Below are 27,287 nucleotides of genomic sequence, written 5' to 3'. Positions count from 1 at the left end.
CCTTTATGTCAGGAAATTGGCCCAGATAGGTATCCAGTGTCAGCAAGGACCCATCCACTAGTTTCTGATGGAAGTCTTCCCACAGGACATCACATTTCTGAAAGAAAAAAGAGAAAAAAGAGATTACTGCTGAATGATTTTAATTGGATCCTTTTCACCAAACTTCTGAAAAATCAAAAATGACAAAATTAGATAAATAGAACTTCCCTGGATAGTAGAGGCCAGAAGAAAAAGTGGATTATTTAATAATACAATACAATTTCAAGGCAACTTGACTACCAGTTCCAGTTTACAATATAGGGTACCGAGGATACAGACTACATTTGCCAGCCTGCGGCACAGCTAAGTACAGCCCACGGGACTAAGGACTGGCCAATGGGGTGAACTTTTAGGAAGTGTCCCTAAAAGGAGGCTTATCTTCCACGCTTCCTCCTTCTGCCAACTGGGATGCAGAAGTGAGAGCTGATGGCCAGTGCTCAGAGAATCATACCGAACCTGGAGGGAGCAGTGAGGAAGGGAACGATGGGCCCCTGTTGTCCCCATACCTGGGCCGCTCACCTGCAAAGCCCTTTAGGGGAGAGAGATAACATTCTATCTTTTGAAAGCTACTTTTGGGGGCTTATTTGCTTTTGTTTCTTTTTCACACTTCAATACTCACCCTAATTATTACAGATCCCCACCCACAAATTTCACGCAAATGGAAAAAAGAATTTAAATCCTCTGCATGAAGAGGCTCATCTGAGGTGAACAGATGCCCTGAACACATAGCGTTGAGCTCCTTCACCATCAGAAGAGGCCGTATTTGGATCTGCAACTAAAGGTTCCAAAAGTCTTGGCAGGACCTACGAGGACCAAGGTGGAATTCCAGCATTTCCTTACGGAACAAATGTCAACAGTGGGATCTGCCGTGCATAGAACGAAACGCGATGCTCTGAAAAGCTATTCACGCACGTTTCTATTATTCCCTTAAGAAGTCTTCCTTTCATGATGAATTTTGAATTATACACCATTCACCAGAAATTGGTCATACGAGTGAAGCATTTAACAACAAGATGTTGAAACAGCGTCTTTATATTGAAAAAATGTGAGAAGAAGGAATTACTTAATAATTGTATGGGAGAGGGTGTGTGGAGGCTGGTTCTGCCAGATTCATTTTCTGAAAGTTTTCTAAAGAAGTAACAGGGCCAATAAGAACTTTCCTCCTAATTAAAGCTCTGCTTCTATCTCAGTCTTAACAAGATTATGGAAATCAGTGTGGGGATGTCAGAATTTTCACGGAGCGGCCTGGGGCTGCACTGTTAATGCATCTTTCCAAAGGCTGCGTAGACAGCACACCCCATGTCAGACCTCTTGAGCTGGGTGGCTGCATCCCTTAGGAAGGATCCCTTACAAGGATCCCTTCTGTGCCTGAATGTTCATCAATGAGCTCACGTGAGGTGGGTATGACAAACACTGTTCTTTAACAAAGAACTTGGACACGAGAGAACTCCCAACAGGTGGCTTGCTATTACCAGTAAGAATCACGTGTATCGAGCATCATGTCGATGACACGAATACGCAGACTTTAAACGTGTTATTTGTGGGTATGATTCTTAGTCTCACTTCACAGATGAGGAAGCTAACGCCTCAGAAGATTAAAGAATGCATCAACTATCATACAGATCATTCTTGGTCTCCACCCCATTCTCCTTCCCCAAAGCAGAAAATACCCGCTTTATCACTTCCCGCCAGCCAGATGGCCCTCGGTTAGAAATTGGATTTCGGGTGTTCAGACATGTCTAGGGACAAAGGCTTCTGGAAGTTACATTGCTATTAACAGGCTGTCCGCATCGGTCCTTTGGATCTGCAGACCAGCGAGTGGACCAGTGGCACTTAAGTGAAATAGATGCTTTTTGCACCTCCTGATCCTGTTTTCCAGAAGGGATGGGAAAAGCAAGGTTGCAGGGGTGAAGTCAGTACAGAGAGTCATGCCATGAGCCAGTTCTGCTGCAATGAGCTAAGATGTGTAGACAGAAAAACACTATTCTTATTTTGGTTTATAATAGTTCACTAATCACCGTGTATTTGGCATGCTCTTGATGCCAGAACTATACAGCGTCTTCTGGCTACATGGCACTCCCTGCCCCCCTTCACGATTAAGGCTGTGAAGTGGTAAGATGGGGGTCAAGGGATAGAGTAAGTGAGCGGGACTTGGCGGCAGCCTGGCAGAGACCCCCCAGGCCTCCTGTGGTGCATGATCCTGGCTCTTACCTCGCCCACCATCTTCACATCTTCCCGCCCATACCAATCAGGCTCATAGACTTCGTGCAGCGACTCGGTGAGCTTCATGGAGGCTTCTTGCATGGCTGGTGTTGGAGAGAAAACAACTCTTGTTGGATATAAATTGGTGAGGTGCCTATTCCTCTTTCCCCTACTTTTATTTTTTTTTAATATTTGTTTATCTTGAGAGAGAGAAAGAGAGAGAGAGAGAGAGCAGGGAAGAGAGAGGGGGAGAGAGAGAGAGAATCCCAAGCAGGATCTGTGCCGTCAGCAGACAGCCTGACGTGGGGCTCGATCCCACGAACCCTGAGATCATGACCTGAGCCAAAAGCAAGAGTCGGATGCTCAACAAACTGGGCCACCCCAGTACCCCTCCCCTACTTTTCTAAGAGAAGAATACTTTGACTATCCACTAATCTTTTAAGGAAAAACTGTGAAGTCATGACTGTTACTTTCGACTGTATTCACAACTTCCCGGGAGGGTCTCCTACTTACCCGATTACATTGTGCGTTTCCCATTATTTACATGGTAATGACAGATACAGAGCCTTGAAAAAAATCAACAAGGTGTTGAAAACAACAAGAGTAACGTGTTCTATCACATGTGCGGTCACTTACGAAGTGGCACGGAACCATAAATACAAAGGACACCCAGAATACTGGCCCATAAAACTACAGAGTTCCAAAATTAAAATTAATCCTAAATGGCTTTAAATATAAGAAATAAAGACCATCTATAGAAGCAGGTTGAAGCAAAATTAACAGGATTCTAGGGCCTCCCAGCTGAAAGTGGTTGAAGTGGCCTAAACATTTTCAAAAGAAAAAAAGAAAAGTTTTTCTAATGTTACTGGAAGCTACATATACAGTTTTAAACCAGAACGCTCAGAAAGCTTGGAGTTCTTAAGTCTACGGGTCACAATGTTCATTAGACATGGCTTTGGTGTGCTGCATAAATATGGCTGTTAAATAATAGGAAAGATATAAAGTGATATAAAGTATCACCAAGTCTGTTCCACTCTCCGATCTGCTCCTCCTTCCAAACAGGGAGGGCACAGTGTGGACTGTGTAGAGACAGCGCAGGGCCCAGAACAGTCCAAAGTGTGTTCATTGACTGTAGGTGTCCCCTGTGGCAACAAGCCCTCCCTACCAGCTGGAAGCTGAGACCTGTCCTGGCTGGCGTCTTGGCCTTTGTCACTAGGGGATATGAAAAAGAGCTGGCTAAGAGGAGAAAAGAGGAAAGTCAGAGTGCAATCATTAGAAATGAAAAGCATCCCTTGGGGTGCCTAGGTGGCTCAGTCAATTAAGCCTCTGACTTCGGCTCAGGTCATGATCTTGCAGTTCATGAGTTTGAGCCCCGCACTGGGCTCTGTGCTGACAGCTTGGATCCTGGAGCCTGCTTCTAATTCTGCGCCTCCCTCTCCCTCTGCTCCTCCCCCACTTGTGCTCTGTCTCTCTCTCTCTCTCTTCCCCCAATAAATAAACATTAAAAATTTTTTATAAAAAAAAAAAAAAGAAATGAAAAGCATCCCATAAACTTAATGCCAATGACTCCATGATGGAAAGTTTTCTATGAGACTGAAAGCTGCAACAATCTAGACTCAACTACATGCCTGTTGGATTTAAGGGAGCCGATTCCGGGTTGAACCACGAGAAAAGGACAAAATAAAAGATGTCCAAAGTGACAGAAGTGTATCCTTGAAGAGTATGTGCAAAAGTCAACATGGTATTTCACAGTATGTTTTCTCTCTAGGTTATAGAACCACCCCCTACCCGCCTTCCCCAGATAAGCTGCAGGTAACAGATTTGGTCTTTGCAAGTGACAAGTTTGAAGGTTTCAGGGCAACATGAAGTATGAAAGCCTACAATCCTGTCTCCACAAGGTACGTCACCGAGCACACTAAAGGATGCCCTTTACAACACACCGTACAGCCTACACCAGCTGAAACAACTTGGTGACCAAAAGATGAAACCCCAGAGGTGACACCATGAAGTTATGTAGGTGGAGAGACAGCCAAAAAATAATGCAAACACCTGCACGTGTCCCCTAGCACACTCCGAGTGCAAGCCAAGGAGAATGTTCCTTCTTGTTCATGTGGCCGCTGCTGACGAGTGACAGTATCTCCAGCGTCCACATTCGCCCCTCCCCAAGTAAAAGCAAGCCTCTACTAAGAAATGAACCCCTCGGGGCACCTGGGTGGCTCAGTCGGGTTAAGTGTCTGACTTCGGCTCAGGTCATGATCTCACAGTTCGTGGGTTTGATCCCTGTGCCGGGCTCTGTGCTGACAGCTCAGAGCTTAGAGCCTGCTTTGGATTCTGTGTCTCCCTCTCTCTCTGCCCCTTCCCCACTTGCACTCTCTCTCCCTGTCTCTCAAAGGTGAATAAATGTAAAAAAAATTTTTTTAAGTGTACCCCTCAAAAATTAGTGACTAGTTGATACCATTCTATAATTCAGATGCCAAAAGCCTTCTCTGAAGTTTTCTCTTAAATCTTTGTCTTAGGTCTGATGGAAATTATAAACAGCTGTGTAGATGGGGTGTCAAAGTTTCAAGGGGAAGAAAAAGAAATGATGGGGTTGCAGGTCAAATAACCTTTGTGGTGAAAAATAAAACTGTGAATGTAAGCTTAAAATAAAATTATATAAGACCTTACTCATTGAGGCTAAAAGCACAATGTTGCAGTAAATATGTCTCCTAGCAGCCAAAAATAACTGCTAATTGCTGTGTGGATAAGTAGTGATGGAGAACTTGGAAAGAATCCATTTTGACATAGAAATTGTTTCTAGAACACTCCATGGGAAGTACTTGGATGGATACATAAGGAATGCCATGAAGAATGGCAGAGATTTTAGGGATTTAGAACCTACTCTGCTGACAGAGCATAAGAGAAAAATTAAAAAGCTAAAACCCAAGTCCCCTTCAAAGTAGCTTGGCGACATCAAAGCAAAGTAGATGCTAAATGCTACCTCTGGCATTTAATAATATCTATATCCACTATTTTCTTAAAATATTAGTGATCTCCAAAAGTGCAAGATGGGTGCCCAACATCATACACAGAATTATTATTCCACTATTGGGTAGGAACCACTTCCCTCGCTTTAAAATTTTGGACTTTCTCCAAGGCATTTACTGCAACATCCTCTCTCTTTCCCTTTGCCACCAAATTTGTGAGCATCTATTTTCACCCTCTAAGATTGGATGCAGAGATTACACTGCTACAAGAGTCCTCCTTGTACAGCCTGAGGGTGTATGTTCTAGTTAAAAATACCATCAGTCAAAATACATTATGACAATAACCAGCAGCAGCTATAAACCATCACAGGAGTATCTAAAATATTGTATCTGGCAGCTTGGCCTATTATTTAGAAGGGAGCTGTTTAGGAAGTCAGCAGTTGGCTCTGAGGAAAACAGGAGAGGAAGCCTTTCTTCCAGAGACTTAAGAAGGAGTGCAAATATAGGAGCAGGAGTCGGGGGTGGAGGGGGGAGGGCAGATTGTGAGATAGCTCAAGGACAGTCAACTCCACCACTGGGTCATGCTTACACATGATAAGCCACGTAAAACTAAAAATATTGATGACACCAGCTGGGCCATGCTCCATTTAGAGGAAGATCTGGTGTGTTCATCGCCCCTGCGTCTGGCCTCCACTGCCACCCACAGAGCGGTGACTCCCAATTCCAAATCCCTACTGGACATCTCCTCCTGGATGTGCTGATACTTCACGCTTCACATGCCCAAAACTAACTCTGAACTTCCTGTCAAAACCTGTTCCTACTCCTTTTCCCAGTCCTCGTGGATGTCACCCCATGGTCCCAGTTACAAAACTGGGAGTCATCCCAGATTCATCCTCCCGGAGTGAGTGCATCACCAAGGCACATCAATTCGGCCTGATTCTCAAATGAAGCCCTTTGCTTCCCTGCCCCCTCTCACTGCCCTAGACTGGACTGGACACCCATCATCGATCATTTGGTGCAGATGAAAGAATCCATGGGAACAGCTGAGCAAAGTACTTAGCCAGAGAGAACATTCAAACGTCAGCCATCTTTATGAAAAATAATTTTGAAGGCATTATGGCATGATAATTAAAACTATTACTCACAATCAATCAGCCTTTGTTAAAATCTTGGTTCCAACACACGTGGTCTGTGTGATCTCAGGCAAATTACCTAACCATCCTAGACCTCAGTTTTCCAAAGTGTACGTTATTTTTAAATACATGCCATAAGCCACAGTAAAAATTCTATGAAATGAGGCTTAGTAAAAACTTACCTCAGTGCCTAGCACAAAAATGCTCAATAAATGTTAGCTATCATCATCATCATTATTAAATACCGGACTACACTTCTAAGAAGTCTCCTTGCAGCTTTATCCCCTCGAGCTTGAATCCCACAAAACCACAATAACTATTTTTCTAAAATGCTATTCTGATCACATGATTCATTCCCTTGTCTACAATAATGTAATGACTCTCTTCCCTGAGGAGAGAATAAAACCCCAATATGATATGATGCATAATCACTTGTCTCTACGAACGACTGCCTACCATTCCACGTCTCATCCCTCTCAGGTTCTTGCTTACCCCTCAATGATCCGTTTGTTCCCTAAAGAGCCCATGTTTCTTTCTGCCTCCCTGGCCTCTGTACATGTTTCTTCTACCTGGAAGTCCTTCCAACATCAACCTTAGTCTCCAGTATATCTTATCACTTGATGACTACTCATACTCCCTTCCTGGGTCCATTTACGTCTAGGTTCTTGACCTGGTCTCCTGTCCCTCAGGTAGGAGTCTGTCCTTTGTGATGCATGCGCTTCTGTTAAAGTATGTATTACTATGCACATTTGGCCCTTTTGTTTATTTAACTTTCTTCCCATCTCTGCTGCCAGCTCCATGAAAATAGGTACTGTGTCTTGTCATCTCTGCATCTCCACTCCTAGAACAGCATTGAGTCCATAAACAGGGCTCAATGTGATGTGCACTGCTAAAATGAACAAGAACACCAGATTTACTTTGCAAACCCAAACATCAGCAAAAATAGTACCAACCTACAGAGAAGAATGGCACCCAAAGATCAGTGATAAAATGAAGAGTAACCCAATTTCCCAGAGTCCTCGTGGGAGAGATGTGGAGGGTTTCTGAGAGAAACTGGAGCACCTTATGGACAAGGAACCCAAGGCAGCTGAGAACCTGGTGATGTTCCCACCAATGTCCCTGAGACCAGACGCAGGGGACATCACTCCCCAGGGCCAGATCTCCCTTCTCGGTAATGCTGCTTGCATTACAGTGCAATTAGTTAGCCGGTGTTCTTTTTTGTGAAAGCCAGGAGAATTGGCCATGAAAACCCTTTGAAAACCCAAATTATGACCCATTTGATGCCTACCCCTTGTCTTTCTGTGTGTTCCCAAACCCCAAAATGTGCTCCAAGCAACATTAATTCTAAGACTTTGAGAAAAACATTCCACAGCCGAATCCCTGGTAAAATGCTGCTCACCCCACAGACCTTCTGGAGATAATATGAACATATTAAGGGCCCTGTAGTAATACACTCTGTAATAGCCTGTTTGAAAATTCATTCCAGCCAGCCTTGACCAAAGTAATGTAAACATAGGTCTCTTTTACGGAGTATCATTTGTTAACAAAATGTGCTGGGGAAAAGCTGCTGTAAGGTCCTCTCTCCTCCATATGGGGATGCAACCATCAGAAGTGGAAGGACACAGTCTGCAACACTGAAAGGGTGCTTTGATGCTGCACCAACGTCTCTCTGGAGCTGACTCTTCACTCAGTGAGTCTCCTAGATCACGTTAAGGAAAAGAATTCTTCGCGTCTTAAATGCTTAAAGCAGTGATCTTCCTTTTCGGGAAGCAAAACTGACCAAAATATATAGACTTTGGGAAGGAGACTGAATTCACTCATTCATTTAACACATTTATCCACATGAAAAAAAAAATCATCCAACATAAAGAAAATCCTGTGCTTGAAATAATCCATGACAGCTTGTGTCCAACAGTAAAAGAAATACCTAGAGTGCCTTCTAGTTTCTGATCGAATTGTTATAAATACCTAGGGTTAATTTTTTTTGAACAGTTAACTATGAGCTCTATGGATCTGTGAAAGTTCTTGGAGCCTTACTTTAAAAATGTAAGCCAAGGCTATCATTTATCATATAGCTGTGTTGGCTGGTTACAAAGAGGTAATATGCCCATGCTTAGCACACAGCCTGGCACGTGGAAGTGCTCATTCCATAGTAACAGTATAGTAAGTTACCATTATCCCACTGGAAAGATGAACTCTAATTTGTGAAACCAATGCCCTAATAACAGTCACATAGCCCAGAGCCTGGATAAGACAGTGGGTAAAAAAAAGCAAGGCTACAACATGGATGTACCTAGAGGGTATTAAGTGAAATAAGACAGTGAGAGAAAGCCAAATACCATATGATGTCACTTATATGTGGAACTGAAGAAACCAAATGAACAAACAAAAGAAAAAAAAGAGACCAAAAAACAGACTCTTAACTATAGAGAACAAACTGGTCGTTGCCAGAAGGGAGGTGGATGGGAGGATGGGGGAAATAGGTGAAGGGGATTGAGAGTACACTTATCGTGGGGCACCTGGGTGGCTCAGTCGTTAGGCGTTCGAATTCGGCTCAGGTCATGACCCTGCGGTCCGTGAGTTCGAGCTCCACGTCGGGCTCTGAGCTATCAGCACAGAGCCCAGAGCCTGTTCAGATTCTGTCTCTCCTCTTTCTGTCCCTCCCTTACTCACACTCTGTCTCTCTATCTCTCTCTCTCAAAAATAAACATTAAAAAAATAGAGTACATTTATCATGATGAAAATTGAGAAATATACAGAATTGTTGAATCACTATATTGTACACCTGGAACTAATATAACACTGTATGTTAATTATACTTCAATTAAAAAAAAAAGCAATGCTTTAGGAGACATGTGGACCAGAGAATGTATCTTGGCCCTGTTGGTTACTAGTTCATGACCTTGGACAAGCTATTTAACCTCTCTGTTCCTCCCTTTTCTTACCTGTAACCCAAAGGCAATACAAGTACCTGCCTCAGAGCTATCATGAGAATTAAAATTATATGCCCACCCTATAAAAGCTTAAATACATTTTAGTTTTAAAAATCAATTTCATGGGGTGCCTGGGTGGCTCAGCCGGTTAAGTGTCCAACTCTTGATCTGTCTGGCTCAGGTTGTGAGACAGCAAGTACCCATCTTGCTTCGCTAACAGCACAGAGCCTGCTTGGGATTCTCTCTTTCTGTCTCTCTCTGTCCCTCCCTCATTCCCTCTCTCCAAATAAGTACATAAACTTTACAAAAAAATCAATTTCACTAATTTATTATTATGACTAATTTTTAATTAAGATTGTTAATATTATCATTACTTACCGCTATCTTTATAATCAATTTCACACATCCACAATGAAACTGTTAGAATAAATCCTTGCAACTGGAACCAGTATGTCAAAAGGTACACATACCCCCTTCCCCAAAAGACACACGTAGAGGCTTTTGCCAAACTGCCCTCCCAGGAAAGCTGTCCTATCAGCAGCGTACAAGAGGGGTCTGCTCCCCACAGCTTTTCCGATGCTACGTATCATGGTCTCTTTTTTTATTTCAATGTCTTTGAACATGTGGAGGGAAAATGGCCACATCTTCCTTCTGATATCATTTAAATATTCTTTGATTATCCATCTATGAGGATAAGCATTTTTCACACTTACTACCCACCGACCAGTTCTTCTCTGGCTAATTTTCTCTTCATATGTTCTACCTATTTTTTTTTCTTTTAATCAACTGATATTCATTTAGTTTACCTCCTGAGCTCTTAATATCTTGGTTCACTTTCACTAAATATGTTGTCGAAATAATTATTTAAGTATGTATGGAAGTCTGACATATTCTTGAGGTCAAATCTCTCAATCTTATGGTTATCTCTTTTGGGTTACCCTTTGTAAAGACCTTGTCACCCAAGACTAGGGGCTATTAAGTCCATGGTATTTTATTCCAGTCCTTTAGAACATCTCCTTGTATACATATTTAACTCTTTACTAGATCTGTAAGTGAGAAGGACAGAGTAGAGTGCAAGGCTGAGAATCTTACTTTCTTCTGAGAGTTTGGCAAGTTTATCCAAGACCCCTGGCAGAGATCCATTCTCCCCCGCTACTCTCGAAGTCTGCCCTGTGAGCCATCACATCCACAGGTACACCTGACCTGACTCAGTGCAGGCAGCTGGGCAACGAAGAGCAGGCAGGGACAGAGCATACCTCCCTGCCGCCCTCTTCTCACCCCACCCACCTCATTCTTTTGCCTTGCATGGCTGAGGCCAGAAACCAATGTCACGGCCTCTCTGTCTCCGCACAGTGACAGGACTGCAAGTGCAGAAGGTCCCCACAAGTCACAGGTGGTCCAGGGCCTTGATTTCTGATAGCCCTGCATCTGCCTCTGCCATGACTCCTTGCCCCTTCCAGCTGGAGGCCTTGGGTGTGAGTCTGTGAGTGTGCTCCTCTTGGGACATGCTCTCCCTTGGATTGTAAACCAGCTGCAGCTTTTCTTAAACAAGGTCTCAAGCTCACTCGATCTCTCGACACTTCCTAGAAATCTCTGGTGTGGGAGGCACTTTTTCCTCCTTTCCAGCATCACAGTAGACATCTTTTTTTCTTGTATATTCTGATTATCATTTCAATGGGATTTGGGGAGTGGGTGGAATGAACACCTGTGCTCAAGTACCCATCTTGCCAGAAAGCCAACTGGCTTTGTAATTAACGCTGAATCCTGCCACTCGTGATGAACAATCTGGGCTTGGGGACATGCAGTAAACAACCCACACACATTTACCTTTGATAGCTGCTAAATATCCTCGGAGTTCTCGCTGAAGCCTGGTACCCTCTGCCTGAAAAACACACAAACACAGAGATGCTAAGCATCTTGTCTATATTTTGCATGGAAACATGCGAGAGGCAGTAAGTCCCAGAGCTTATTATTACCAGAGGCTCATTCTTGAAAGAGCATAAATATGTACACACACAGACTAAAGAAGGCGCCTGTCAGTGTTGATATTTATAGAGATTTTATTCAGCTTAAAAGTAAAGGAAAAGGCAAGTGACGTTTTGCTGAGAATGGAAACTATACCCACCAGACGGCCTCCCATATACTCAAGAACTAGCAAGTCCATAAATTTTGACGCATGGAATACGACAGTAGGAGACCGATCACCACTGTTCAATATGGTAGCTATTAGCCACATGAGGCTGACCACTTGCAACGTGGCTGGTCCAAAGAGAAATGTACCGTAAAGTGTAAAATACCAGATTTCAGAGACTTCTTTCAAAAAAATCAAATTGATATGTTTTATGTCAATTACATGTTAAACTCATAATATTTTGGATATACTGAGTTAAATAAACTGCATTATTGTTTTTGTTTTGAGAGAGAGAGCATGAACAGGGGAGAAGGGCAGGGGAGAGAGAGAGAGAATCATAAGCAACACAGGGCTCGATTCTACTTCTCCAGGATCATGTCCTGAGCTGAAACCAAGAGTTGTATGTTCAAACAATGGAGCCAACCAGGTGTCCCGATAAACTGTATTATTAAAATTAATTTCATGATTTCTTTTCACTTTTAAGATGTGGCCACTAGAAAATTGTAAATTACGTATGTGGATTGCATTATATTATTATTGGACATCACCAAAATAGAGAAACTCTGAAATAATAAATTTTGACATAGAAATCTTTGTTTTGGTTTGGATAAGGCTTAGCAACTCTGAGACTAAGATTACACTGCAAGGACTGGAGAAATGAGGCAAGGAAGGATGAGAGCCAACACAGCGTGCATGATCAAGCAGTTGCCACAGTGGGCAGCCCAGCCTCAGTGCCACCGGGAGCTCTGGGAGAAAGTATCAAACACCCTTTAGATATCCTAACTGGGGAGCAAGGGAAGTGGGACATTCAGCCATCAACTCCTGTCCGTCATTGGTTGAGGGCTGTTCCTTGTGGGGGGGATACAGGAGAAAGCCCTCAGACAAACAGCTGCTCTCGCGGGCAGTAGCAACTAAATCCAGTGGGCTCAGAAAGGGTAGCTACTAGGTCCCTGCAACTGAAAATAGTTTTAAAATGTGCATTTTAGCCGCACAACCACTTAACAAACTTGCGGAGAGCTAGCACACAGAATGACTCCACCTTGATAATTAATAAAACAGCAACTATAGTTTAAGTCTAACTTGATAGTTAAAAATACAGCAACTATCATAACCACATTCAATTCAGCAAGCATGTGTTGGTTAGCGTATAGCAAAAAAAAAATGCGGGGAGGGGAGGAAGTACAAAGGGGAAAAAACCCTACTTCCTTCAATGATTGCAGTCTAGTGGAGGAACCGAAGTATTGAAATAAAAATTGCATTCCATAGCAGGTTACATTTAGCTCTGCAGTAACCATTCAAAATATTTGGGAGTACAAAGTAAAGACAAAATGCCCATCACGTTTAAAGATAGATAGTAATTAATACAAAGCAACCGTGGAAAGGAATGTTTAAGACTATGGCTATCTGAAAAGGGCTTCTGGATGAGAACATTCTCCTATATGGTATAGTATGCATGGTGTGTCAATATGGTTTAAAATGAAAACTCTTAAGTTTCCCTTCTCCTGTTGAACCATTCAGAAACATCCTATGAAGGCAAACTGCCATAAGCTAGATTAAAACAAAACAAAACACCTTTCTGGATTTCCAAAACATCAAAGTATAGAGTGGAAAACTATGGGGAATGGGTGAGGAGAATGAATAGAAAATATTGATGGTCAACAAGTGCATAAATGTAGAGGATGAAGGGGATCCAGGGAAGAAACGGGTGCAGATAGGCCAACATCTCTAACACCACCACAAAAAGAATTTGGGAAAGAAAGAAGTAGGTCTTTCCCACATTGATATCTATTATATGACAAGCACTGTGTCAGATTCTGAGTATATAAGCTGAAAAGATAAGGCTGTGGGAGACTGTATTACTGTCGAATTTACACCTCCTTACCAGACCTGATTTGGGGGAAGATTACACTTCCAGCCCATCAACACTGGCCTTGGCTGCGGGACATGGCCAATTCGATGGGAGCACAAGTGGCACGTCCTACTCCTGAGCAGGTGTCAGAGTCATCACACAGTCCTACCGTTTCTTTCCCCTCTACCCCGAGGCCTGTAACATTCCAGATAGGTGTTGCTTCTCCAGACTGGATCATAGAGGGAAGAGAACTTGAAGCACGACCGCCATTCATATTTTCATGAGCGAGAAATAAAGCTCCGTTGCTGGAAGCCACCGAGGTACTATGAGCACAGCATCACCTGCCCTAAATGGCCTGAGAAAAATGGTTCACCATCAATAGCGGAAATGCTGAAAGATGGAGAAGGCTGAAATCTAACAGAAAAAGAAAAAGCCAACAGAGTTAGCAGAAAAGCACTAAAGGCATTTACACAAACATTGCCGAAAGTAAATCCAATTGGAAGGGTTAAGGACAAAGTGGATGGCTTAGCAAATGGAAGCCCAAGTGCTAGTCAAGTGATAGGTGGATATGAGAGAGCAGCGAGGCCCAGAATCATGCGTCCTAATAGAGGGCAGATAATTTAGAGAGAACACCCAAAACCAGACATGTGACTTACCTGGATGGATCCAGACCCAGATCAATCTAAAGCCTACAGCCCTAAAAGGTGCAATTAGGAGGCTCTGAATCCCCTAAGGCCCCCTTTTTCAAAATGGTAAGTGTACACCTTGGGGGTACTTAGTGGTTTGTCTAGGGCACATAGAGCCGTGAAATAAACCTAAAATATATCTCTGGAACATCAATTTACTGAGGTTGGAGGGGAGCAAATGGAGAAGAAACCATTCTTTTGTAATCACTAAGCAACCTGTTATGACGTACGATGAAAAACTACAGAGACTAAACACAGAACTCCAAGACGTCTCCGTTTTCAGCTGTCCGCTTTAGAGCTCTGCTCCGTGGGTCCTTCCCTGCAAGCGTGCAAAGCACTGAGCTAAGGCAGGGCTCATTTCTACCCAGAAGGATGCTCTCCCCTCGGAAGGTAATACAAAGCCTGCCGCAGTAACTGCTGGTTATGAGACGATACAGCCATGCAGGATATCTGTAAATAGCAAAAAAGTAGCAGGGAAGGGTGTTCTTTTCCCAAATATTTAAGAAACAAAGCACATCAAGTTAATCCCACAATTGCCTCTTCTTTCAGAACAAGAGAGAGAATGAAATAATTCAGGCTTCACTCCATACACTGCATTCACCCAGCCGAAGCAGTAAACATTTTTTTAAAAATGAAATAAGAGTCCCAGAAGAATTTTTTTTAGATATCTGAGTGGCAGAAAGTTCAAATTATACACTAATGGCTTAAACAGATGAGTTCAATTTAAGCAGATAAACTGAAAGGCTTATTTAAATAACTCTTCTTTGCCAATTATTAAAATTCTTAATTTTCCTCCATGATTATTAAGGTTCATAAATCATTTGGTAATAACCCTATCGAATTTCATCTAAAATTCTGCCTGAATCAGAAAGTAAAAGGCTCTGGAGAGAAACTGTTCACCTATAATATGCCACAGAGAAGTTCTTCCGCACAAAACCTATTGCATAATAAAACTTTCTTAATGTCATTATCCTATGTGAATCACAAAGATGTTTTAAATTAGAAATAAATTCTTACAGCTAAGCTCAGATTTCACTGCATCTGAAATTTGTTCCATATTCCTCTGAAAATTACCATTTCAGTAATTCAGCCTTGAATTATGTATTGCACAGAAAACAAATTCAAAATTCCACAACCTACAACTACATGAGTACATTTTCCCTTCTATTTCTTTATGTCGTTCCCTATAAGGTAAGCTCAAACTATTATTCTAACTTGGGGTTACATTCTCCTCAGGTCTTAAGGTAACATGAGGCCAAGTGAGTCTACTCTCTTTTTTTAATTTTTATTTTTGAGAGAGAAAGAGAGCGTGAGTGAGGAAGGGGCAGAGAGAGAGGGAGACACAGAATCTGAAGCAGGCCCCAGGCTCTGAGCTGTCAGCACAGAGCCAGAGGCAGGGCTCAAACCCACAAACCAAGAGATCATGACCTGAGCTGAAGTTGGACGTTTAACCGACTGAGCCACACAGGTGCCCCTAAGTGAGTCTATTCTAATTAAGTTGTCTGATTGCCAACTAATACTCTTCTTTAGACAAGATCTAAGAAGGATTCACACCTACCGAAGGACCCTGTAGGCATATGGTATAATAACAAAGCTCTGGTGTTAGAGGTTCTTCATTTATTTTTTCAATTGGATCATTTATCAGTGTCAGCAGCTGCTGTTTCTCCAGCCCAGACAATGCCCAGGCCTCACTTTCTTCCCACACAGCCAAGGGAATTGGCTTGCTTTTCCTTCCTCATTAAAGCTACTCCTACCCACGCTCTCCCTTGGGTGTCACACTCTTGCAAAGCTAGGGAGAAGGAAGCAGTCTCCATAGTTCCCTTCTGCCAAGCTGTCCTGGAAAACAAGACCGGGTCATTTTGGGTTTCATCATGGAGATAATCAAAAATTAGCAGGCATGCAAAAAGTGTACAAGGTTTTAAAACCTTACAAAGGTCTGAGAATTACTGCCTCCAGTCAAAAAATCTCTTTATTCCCTTGCTGAGTAGTATCTTGAGGCTGTTGCTTTCTTCCCTTACTCCTGTAAGCACTACTCATGATAGCCACCTCCCCACCAAGAATGAAGTTTAATTATTTAATGAATTATTTAATAAAATCTAATTAAATAGGTAGAGAAAGAACACTGCAGGTACACCATCACGGAAGGTTTCAGACATCCATGTTATTCAATACAAAGAAATCACAGTCCATACCTAATTAAATGTGTTTCCAAATTGTTTGACATCAGATTGGTCCTTAGTAGCACCAATTCCTTAATTATTTGTATATATGTCTTGGGGTAGTTGGGGTAGGCAAGGAGAGAGGGGCAGGTTCCCAGACATACTGGGCTCCTGGATAGATCTCATTCGTGTCTCTCTTCAGCACCTTGGACAGCCCTTCAAACTCTTCAAAGATTTAACTTCTGTAGAATCAAAGGACCATTACCGCATCAGTGTTTCCTATGGCACTCTGGTAAGTGAACAGAGGAATTACAGACAGGTTTTCTTCAAGGTGAGCCAAGCTCCTGGTAAGAAGAGCCACCACAGACTCTGAACCACGGAAGTGTCTCAAAGTCCTGTCATGGGCACTGGGTTTAAAAGCAGGGCTGCATTTAGCTATTTGATGATTAATGAGTTAGGCTGTTTATTGTTAGATGCACTAAATTCTGAAGCATTAAAAATATATTAATATTTGTTAATACTTATGCCTACAACTTCAGGATCCATAAAGAGGTACCATTTTGTTAGCTCACCTTTATCCCAGTTACTTCAGACATCCATGTTATTCAACCAGAGTTGAGGCATTAATTTGATTAAATTGTAGGCACAATGCATAGAATGAATTAATAATTTCTAAGGAACTAAACTCAGGGGAGCAATCACTGAAAATTCAGGGGCAAGCCCACATTCTGCCATGTACATGACACTTCTGGTGCAATGGTGTGTACCATACAGCCCTGGCTGTGCTTACAAAATCAAACCCAGTGAGCTTTATTTGCAAGGTTATGCATGTCTAGCCAACCACCTTAATCAATAGGTATTTAATACCTATTAAACAAGCAAGGACTTTTTGAACTGACTTTTTAAAATATGGTAAATGTAGAGGTGCCTGAGTGGCTCAGTCAGTTAAGCATCTGACTCTTGGTTTCAGCTCAGGTCATGATCTCACAGTTCGTGAGTTTGAGCCCCACATAGGGCTCTGTGTTGATAGTGTAGAGCCTGCTTGGGATTCTCTTTCTCTTTCTCTTTCTTTCTCTCTCTCTCTCTCTCTCTCTCTCTCTCTCTCTCTCTCCCTCTCCCCCTCCCCTGCTCACTCTCTATCCCTCTCAAAAAAATGAATAACCAACTTTAAATATGGTAGATATAGTACTTATTTACATTTATCGGTAACTTTTGTTATAAAAAGAAAAAGATGGACTGGAAAAAAGAAAACGCCACACACATTACAGGAATATTTTCATTAACTTGCCTCTCAGAAACTGTGAGTTGATAGCCAACAGTATTGGCATATAAAAGTTGGATCTGAAGAGATATAATGTCACAAAGTTGTGATTTCACAAAGGTAAGTCCTATCATCTCATCTGTGATCATGAGCATATAGAAGTTCCCATAGTTACATTATGATTTTTGGCCTTTACTGACATTTTTCTCTTGAAAAGGCTAAGTAATATAACAAAGTTAAAACTGGTCCAATTTCTCAAAATTCAGACAGGTTAACTCAATCTTGAAAGCCATGTTAGTAAGATTTCTTACCATTTTCAAAGCTTAGAAGAAAATTAGGTTATCAAAGAGATAAGGTTTAATAGAGCCATAATCAGCACCTTGATTAACAGATGACTAATCTGAATCTACTTATGATCAAAGATAACATTAGCCTATTGAACAGTACAGGTACTATTAGTCTGTGAAGAAACAGAGCTCTCTCTCTGTTACAAGTTCAGATGCACTTAAATTGGAAGATGATAGTTTTTCAAAGGTAAAAGCAGCAGGGTCTCTAATATTAACATTTTTATTTCCACGCTTTGAACTCTTTGTAGTTAACAGGAGCCATCATTAAAAACCTAGCACTGATCTCAAAGAAAAATTTCTCCATTAAAAAATTTTCTTGGGGCGCCTGGGTGGCTCAGTCAGTTGAGCATCCGACTTTAGCTCAGGTCATGATCTCTTGGTTTGTGGGTTTGATCCCTGCTTTTGGCTTTGTGCTGACAGCTCAGAGCCTGGAGCCTGCTTCGGATTCTGTGTCTCCCTCTCTCTCTGCCCCTCCCCCACTCATGCTCTGTCTCTTTCTGTCAAAAATAAATAAACATTAAACTTTTTTTTAATTTCTTTTGGCATATATTAATGCAACAGATATGAGAGAGAGGAAAATCTAAGTGGGTTTTGAAATCACATTCATGGGCTGATCGTGGTAGGGGGTGGTGCATGGACAGGTGACAGACATCAGAGAACATCTCAGTTTCCACAATTTTATCCCAGATTCCTAGCCCAATTTCCAACTATCCTTGTCAGCAACTCCAAGTAATTATGATCAGAAAACCAAATCTAATATACTATTTACCTTTTAACAAAACAAAACTAGAAAGCTAGCTACTAGTAATTTCATATACATTTTTTCCACATAGCTCCTTAAGCCAACTAACTTGAGTTCATACAGATCTCTATTCTGGTCTTCTGGAAAGCTGGCCCGCTTGTGTGTGTAAGGGGATAGAATTGCCTAGTTAGAACTATTAAAGTCACCACATGGACACTGGATACAACTTGACAATATACTTTATTGCCTTTAGGCAATTGAGTTTGTGATCCCTGAAAAGTCATTCCAATTTCTTCTGTGTGTTTGTGTGTGTGTGTGTGTGTGTGTGTGTGTGTGTGTGTGTGTATTTGATGCATAAGGAGCTTCATAGGTATTATATAAACCCCTTTTCACCCTTTACCTTAATACCGAGGGCATAGTGTTTAATATAGTAGGGAGGAAACCGACCCAGAAATTAAGGGAAACTCCATGGGACTTCCACCCCAACCATGGCTTCTTGTCCTGTGGCTTATTGTTCAGCGTCCCCTTCTGTGGGACCATGAACATGTCCACAGTAGAAAGGATGTAAAAGTTTTAGAAAAACAACTGCTATGTCAAGTTATTAATGAGATGTATTGATGAGAAGGAAGGAGGTATCTTGGAATTCATTACTCCAGTCATAATATAACATCCAGAACATTCCTGAGACTGCCATTTATGATACAGTAGTTTGTTAGAGCTACCGTAACAAAATACCACAAATGACAGAAATTTATTTCTTCACAGCTCTGGTGGCTAAAAGTCCAAGACCAAGGTGTTGGCAGGTTTGGTTCCTCCTGAGGACTCACTCCTTGGCTTGCAGACAGCTACCTTCTCGCTGTGTCCTCACGTGGCTTTTGTATGCATGTATCCTTGGTGTCTCTCCTGCTCCTTATAAAGACATCAATCCTAGTGGAGTGGGACCCATCCATATGACTTCACTTAATCCTAGTAATGACCTCTCAAATGTCCTAATCTATAAATACAGCCACAACTCTGAAGTGTGCTGGCGGTTAGGACTTCAATATATAAATTTAGACTACACAATTAAGCCCATAATAATATTCTCAAAGCAAGCCTTTAATAGAGCAATATGATCACAAGGTCTAACACTTATTGACTGGTCCCTTTGTTCCAGATACTGTCCTGAGTGCCACAGCTCTATTACCTCATAATCCTCAAATTAACTCCATGAAGTCAGCACATTTTTACCAGTGAGAAAACTGAGGCATAGAGTCTGAGAAACCTGCCCAAAGGTCATACATCTCGTAGACAGCAAGCCAGTACTGGAGCCTGGGTAGTTTAAACAGCCTGTGGGTTGTTTAAACTCCACAATACGCCTCCAGAGCCCACATGCCTCCTGCCCTCTACCACCCTTTGTCTCCAGGCTAAAAAGACACAAATGACAGCTGAGGATAAATGAGGCTGTCCCAAGAAGAATCAACTGTTGATCAATGAGAATAATTTAACTAAAGACACCATTTTCTGCGCTCCCATGGTACTGTTCTAATCTTTAAATTAAAATACCGACTGTTCATGTGTTTCTCTACAAAGCTCATGGTTCCACAGAGTACATTCCATGAGATTCATATAGCACGGATGGGTTAAATGGATGGGTTCTGGCACCACAATGCCTGGCTTTAAAACCTGAGCTCTGTAACTTCTAACTGTGCAACCTTGGGCCATCCACTGAACCTCTCCAACCCTGTGATTCCTCATCAGTAAAATGAAGATGGTAATAGTACTCACTTCCTAGAGCTATCACAAAGGCCGAGGGAGACAGCCCATGGAAAGTATCAGCAGAGGGCCAGGCACACACAATGCATTCAGTACATGTTGGATACCACGATTATTATTCTACATAATATTTTCCAAATGAGAAAATATGCAAAGAATAGGTGTTTCATAAGTGTTTGACTAAACTAAGTTTGCTACATGTTATATTATAAAGAAATATCTTCATGAGGAATACACAAAACCTCCCCAAAACAAGCTACTTGGGATTTTAGAATGCTTCCTTTATTTTTATGTCTAAGTCTAAAATACACAGTTTTTCTTTCCAGGAAGATTATTTTTTTAATAGCTTTAAATGTTGCAGCAATAGGGGCGATGGGTGACTCAGTCGATTAAGTGTCTGACTCTTGATTTTGGCTCAGGTCATGATCTCTCGGGTCATAGGATTGAGCACTGGATAAGGCTCTGCACTGTTAGTGTGGAGCCTCCTTGGGATTCTTTCTCTATCCCCCTCCCCCACTCACTCACTCTCTCTCAAAATAAATTAAAAAAATGTTGCAGTCAGTAATAGAGGATCCTAAAGTACATGGAAGTAATTTCTGCAGATATATAAGAGCCACTGAACAATGGATCTAAGAAATACCAAGCCAATATGATAAACTGCTGTAAGGAAACAAGATAGCATGAATACCAGTGGCCAAAAGAATGATAAAATTCATGCCCATAATGAAAGCTTTTGTGACATATACTCAGTTTTTTCATACGCAAAGCAGAATTGTAATTGTGGAAGGCTATGAGAACCAAGTGAGACAGTGTTCGTACAAAACACTTTATAAATGGCTAGGCCTATTTGTGGAAAGCCTTAATAATAAGAAATACTTCATCACTGCTTTTACCTAAGCCAGTCAGACAGGGCTTGGAAATTTGCCAATTTTTAAAGCTCCTTAGGAAATTCTTATAATGATCCAGGTTAAGAACATATTCAAATAGATGTGCAATTGAGGAAACCATTATCTTTACTATATTGATATCATCTCAGGCTTGCATCCAACTTGTTACTACCATATGATGTCTCTTTAGAGACACAAGTCAACCGTGCGAGCTGGTTCAGAAGTCTGGAGTGGGGCCCGGGAATCAGTATTTTGACAAGGAATCCAGGTGATTTTGATGGTTATTTGGGAACCTCTACTGCAGTTCGTCGCTGTGTCTATAATGTAATTGACAGTTAGTGTGTTGATGCAGCTGTCGTATGAGATGGCCAAAAAGACACTTAAAAATATGTCTGGCTCCAGGTTTCCATCAGTTACCATCAGACATTCCTTCTAAGGCACCCATCACTTAGATTGGAACTCCTATACACAGTGTATGTGGGGTGTGCGGGCTGACTGACGAGAGAGAATCACAGACAATGGGAACAATAATACTGACACAAACCTGAAAATCAATTGCAGCGTGTCTATGCAGATTTTCAAGGCCATTTCAGACAGTCTTCTGGGCTCAGATGAGAGATATCTCTACTTCTCTGCATCCCATTACCACAACAATACGGTCAATCTGGGGATCATTTCGAGAACATCCAAACTAGGTAATACGCTTACTTCACAAGGGGAAGTGGAAGACATATGGAATTGGTCTCTAACTGGATGCTGAGGAATGGAGTATGAAACCCTCCCCAGCTGACACAGTTAATTAATGTAGTCAAGTAAAACACAATTAAAGAGAAGTAACAGCACAGGATAGACGGAAGGGAATGATCAAAGTAATAACACAAAGAGCTTCCTCTAGAAGTGATTTCTTAAGTGGGTAACAGATACCAAAGGGAGCTGCACCAACAGTGATCCTTGGAATGTCTGCAGTTTGGGTCAGATTTTGGTTAGGTTTCAACTAGACCTTTTTATTTACATACGCCATAACTAAGGAGATATTCTTGCAGATGTGACAAAACAAGTAAGAGTAAAGAGGATAAAAGATGGATAGGTTTTCCAGGAAATGCTTTTGTTTTCTTTCTCCCCTCTAGCACTATGGACAGCAACACCTTAATAGTCACAGGAAGCAAGCAGACTCCTTTTGCTCCTATGAAGCCAATGAGCACAATAGAAGAGGCCTAATGGATGTGTCCAAAATGCAGTAAATAGAGACACTATAGAGAAATGTAGGGGAATTTGAAGCGCACGGGCCAATATATTCTTTTGACACCTACAGATTTCCATTCTCTGTTCCCTCCCATAGAAGTCGGTTGTATTGGCAATCACAGTGGGTCATACTTACCAAACAAGGAATCTAAATCAAGACTATACACACAAAACACCTCTTTGCCATAAAAACAAGATTATACAGGAGGCTGACAGTCTTAACTAGGGGACTAGTGGCCAGATTATATTCCCTTGCTTTTTGCCACACGGTGGATGTACTACATATAAATCAGTTAAACTAAGAGCCTTGTAGCTGAGCATATAGCCACTTCATGAATATTTAGCACACAATGCAAGCTGCATTACAGAATGAGAGGCTGGCAGTCACAGCCAGTAGACACCCACTGAGCCCAGGGAGTCTAGCTGGCAATGGGATTGTGGGAATGCATAGAAATCACTTTTTCAAAGAATACCAATTGGAGTGAGAGTAAACTTGGGCGCTAATGTTAAGTGATGAGACTAGGATACCAAAATGCATCATGATGGAAGTACAGGAATATCACCTCAGAACCCTTTGTCTTCTTTGTACTATTTTAACTGCTTATAAAGAAAGAAGACTTTTGCACACTAGACTACCAGCTTGACAAAGACAAGAACTATGACTGACTTGTTTATTATTTTTTTTCCAAAGCCTTGTGCTTAGTAGACACTCAATACTGATGTGTTGAGTCAGCCAGGAAATGCTTTTTTGAGAAAGAGGCGGCAGTGGGGGGGGGGCAGGGGTAGAGAGAGAGCGAGACAGAATTCTAAGCAGGCTCTGCATTGTCAGAGCAGAGCCCCAAGAGAGGTTCAAACCCACAACCATGAGATCATGACCTGAGCTGAAATCAAGAGTCAGATGTTTAACCAACTGAGCCACTCAGGTGCCCCAGAAATGCTTTTGATATATACTTATCCATGGGGAAGCTCTTTCTGGCCTGTTACAAATATTTACCTATTGTCTTCAGTGAACTGTCCAGCTCCTAATTCATGTCAATCCCTCCAATTGTGTACTAGAGCCCATCTCCAACTGCCTACTCAAGGACATGAGTCAGTTGTTGTTCCTCCCTTTCTCTGTGATTCATCACATTTTCCTTCTATACTAAATGAGTCCCATTACTATCCCTAGAATTTTGCCATCGTAAGAAAAATGTTCTCTTGACCCCATTTCCTCCCCCAAGTTAGTTTTATTTACTTGCAACCCTTTAAATTTTTTTTAATGTTTATTTATTTTTGAAGGACAGTGAGACAGAGCATGAGCAGGGGAGGGACAGACACACACACACACACACACACACACACACACACACACAGAATCCGAAGCAGGGTCCAGGCTCTGAGCTGTCAGCACCAGAGCCCAATGCGGGGCTCGAACTCATAACTGTGGGATCATGACCTGAGCCAAAATCTGCCACCCAACCAACTGAGCCATCCAGGTGCCCCTTACCTGCAACCCTTTAAAGCAAAACTTGAAAACTTGCTGTCTCTACACCTCCTGATACTCTTCACCTTGCTCTACATACTCTCTACTTGCACAAGAAAACCTGGGGCTTTTTTCTCTATAATTCTCATCATTTTCTAGAAAACAATATAATCTGTTTATTTCTTATGTTTTCTTTATTGTCTATCCCCGTGTTTTGGAATATAAGATCCAAACATGGACCTTTGTCTTCACTCAAATGACCTTTGTCTTGACTCAAGCTTCCCAAAGATCTGGGTATATTCCTGACAAGAAGACACTCAATAAACGTAAGACAGAGGGATGTCTAGGTAGTTACAGAGTATAGTTCTGAACCTGCAGCCACATGCTATCATGTATCAAGCAACCTGCAAAAATTCCCTGAAAGTTGATATTAAGAGAAAACATTTTAAATGTTGGAAAATATTTGCACAGTAAGATAGTTTTCAATATTACGGAATTCTCACAGAAACTTATGGAGAGCTGGAACTAGAAGGATCTCTAGGTAAACTTTATTCCCAAAGATGCAGACACATACCAATTCTCTTACAGAGTATTGTGCAATCATGGAGTTTAAACTTTAATGGAAAAACCCAGTATAAATTCAAGCAACAAGACTCAACAATAAAGTTTCTCAGAAGCAGTGAACTAGTATCACTTCAAAATATTACTGCTCTGCAGTAAAAACATCCTACCAGAGATGAGTGAGCTTGCTCCAAAATATACTTGTAAAAAATGCTAACACTGGAGAACGTAACTGGGATTCAAGGACCGGAAAACTTCCTGCATAATTAAGATGACTTATTATATTAAATTAGTAAATGTATGCAAAGCTCTTGGAAGATTGAAAATATTATATGTGCCAGCTGATATTTATGGAGTAGCATAGAACTGAGGCAGCTCCAGAATCCAGGAAGGGGCCAGAGCCTTGTTCTAGTCTTGATAACCCAGGTTATAATCAACTCTAAGCCATATCAGACATTCTCCAAGGGCTATTTTGCTGCCAAAAATGAAGATAAAAGAAGTCAAGTAAATGACAGTGAAGAGAGGCTTTGGTATTGAATTGGTAAGGAGGCACGGAATATCCAAGACAAAGAGTGAAGACAGAGAATATGTGTGAGAGGAAGGATATACTTACTAAGTACCTAATAGGTGCCAGAAGGCATGGAAGATTTTTTTAAATGACTAAGACAGGATGTCTTCCTTTACATATTCTGTAATGTAATGAGGACATACACGCTGTTATATAAGAAAAATGGAACAAGAGTTATCAGATGAAGTACAAAAGAAATATACTACAGGAGTATACAGAGGACGAGAGATGTGGACTGAGGAGACTGGAAAGACATCAGGTAGGAAATACCTTGTAAGTTGACTGTAAGGGAAGGTGGGATTTGAACACATGGGGATGGCGGATCAGGCAAGGACAGTTCAATTCCAAGGAAGCGCTTGCAGTGAGGGAACTGGAAGACGAGCTTGGAAGTAAGCAGTGTAGTCCCTAAAGGACACCATCAGACACAGGCCACCAACTCTTCACTCTACCAACTTCCTTTCTGCCTTTCATTACACCACAGCATCTGGATTCGAACCAGCCTCCCTAATGTGGTACCTAAAGAGAATTGCCATCTATATCACTGATAGGCTGTTTCTGCCAAATACTATAAGGGACAGTGTGATCAAATATTATAAGAAACAGTATGATAAAATCAGAGGAAGGCTAAAGAAAGGTTTAGTGAGAAAACGTGAGAGAGTGTGGAGGCTGCTTGGGATTCTCTCTCTCTCCCTCTCTCTCTGCCCCTCCCCCATGCACTCTCTATCTCCCTCAAAATAAACAAACCTAAAAACAAAAACAAAAACCAATTCATGCCCTACAAAACAGGAAACGGAATAAAAAGACAAAGACTAACCAAGCAGAATCTTCTCGAAGTTGTGCAAATACATATTCTTAAAAGGCTCACTTAAGGGACTTACTCCAGACAGGTCAGAGATTTTTCTGAGTTAGAATGTACGCATGGAGTCAGACATGTTTTTAAAGAACAGAGAGAGTTACTGGTAGAGAGGTTTTTGGGTAGGTGCAGGTTGAGTATTAACACACCACTCCACGTATCACTCTTGCTTTATTATACTTCATTCAAGAAAAAAAAGTTTCACCACCCCATTTCTTTTTTTTTTTAATTTTTTAAACGTTTATTTATTTTTGAGACAGAGAGAGAGCACGAACGAGGGAGGGTCAGAGAGAGGGAGACACAGAATCTGAAACAGGCTCCAGGCTCTGAGCTGGCAGCACAGAGGCCGACGCGGGGCTTGAACTCACAGACCGCGAAATCATGACCCCAGCCGAAGTCGGCCGCTTAACCGACTGAGCCACCCAGACGCCCCTTCACCGCCCCATTTCTATGCTGCTTTCTTGCTCTATAGACTATTCACTCTCTGTTGGACAGGTTTCATAGAAGGCATGACTTTTGGTAGGAGCTTCTCTTACACACTCTGCTGCAAGGTCACCAAAACTCTGTCCTGCTGGTCTACCATGCCCACGTAAGACCTTGACAGGTCCTCATCCAGCGTCAAAACACTTCCTTTCCCTCCATTTGACAGCCTTGTCCATTATATAAAGGACCCAAAGGTAAGTCTGATCCAATTTAAACCTTGTTATGTTTTGCTAAAGGATATCAACCAATGGGCAATAAATTGAATGTGAAGAATTAGCCCCGTATCCCACACTTAATAATGTTCATGAAGGTCATGATGGCATTTCAAATAGTTTGGCCACTGCAATCTTAAAGAGCCCTCCTATTTCTACATTAACATAAATTAAACATGTTGGCCCTGGCCCTGAACAAATGATTTCTTTTCAAACACATAATCTAGAATAAAGTTTATTTTAAATGAAAGTATTAAAAGCAGACAACAGGAGGAAAATGTTATATAAATAATCAACCTGTGATTTGTACCAGAGGTGCCCTGGAATGAGTGAGCCCTCATCCCAGGATAGAGAATTCCTCCATGACTTACTTCAGTGGCCACAATGGAACCAGGGTAATTAGGGTCAATTTTAACCACCCTGTGAATGTCTTATTACACTTCTCATAAGAAATTCCTAAGAAGATGTAAAGGAACCACATTTTATTCTTTAGGGACAATACAAACAAACCACATATTTTTAACTGATAACTGTCATTCTATTAAAGTCTAAAAACAAGAGTGTCCAATAAGTTAACAGACTGTATTAACTGCTGCCTTTCCTTTAGGACATTAATAATGCTTATTATTTAGTATACTTACATGTATAGCAATACTTATATATTTGGTATAATGTAGCCCATAGGTCATCCCATAGACATGGATATTTTTATAGACCCAATTATAAAATTGAATCAGTGCCAACATTTAATAATTGAGTTATTTCCACTGGTGCACGGCCAAAGTTAGTGGGGGTAGGGGAGAAACAGTCAGAAGT

At 41.6% G+C, this 27,287-nt stretch overlaps 1 protein-coding gene across 4 annotated transcripts in view; it reads right to left on the bottom strand.

The window, feature by feature from the left end:
* Positions 1-27,287, bottom strand: part of AMPH (amphiphysin) — a 248,447-nt gene that overhangs the window by 100,492 nt on the left and 120,668 nt on the right. For all 4 annotated transcript variants that reach the window (XM_019451112.2, XM_053898535.1, XM_019451116.2 and 1 more), the window contains exons 3-5: positions 11,101-11,155; positions 2,251-2,345; positions 2-97 (exon numbers count right to left, since the gene is read on the bottom strand). In XM_019451112.2, coding sequence (XP_019306657.2) covers positions 2-97; positions 2,251-2,345; positions 11,101-11,155 — 246 coding nt within the window. The remainder of the gene's footprint in view (position 1; positions 98-2,250; positions 2,346-11,100; positions 11,156-27,287) is intronic.

Source organism: Panthera pardus, unplaced genomic scaffold (assembly GCF_024362965.1).
Source record: "Panthera pardus isolate Hobbes unplaced genomic scaffold, ASM2436296v1 HiC_scaffold_8, whole genome shotgun sequence".
Taxonomy (NCBI): Eukaryota; Metazoa; Chordata; class Mammalia; order Carnivora; family Felidae; genus Panthera; species Panthera pardus.
This window is presented reverse-complemented; position numbering and strand designations above follow the sequence as displayed.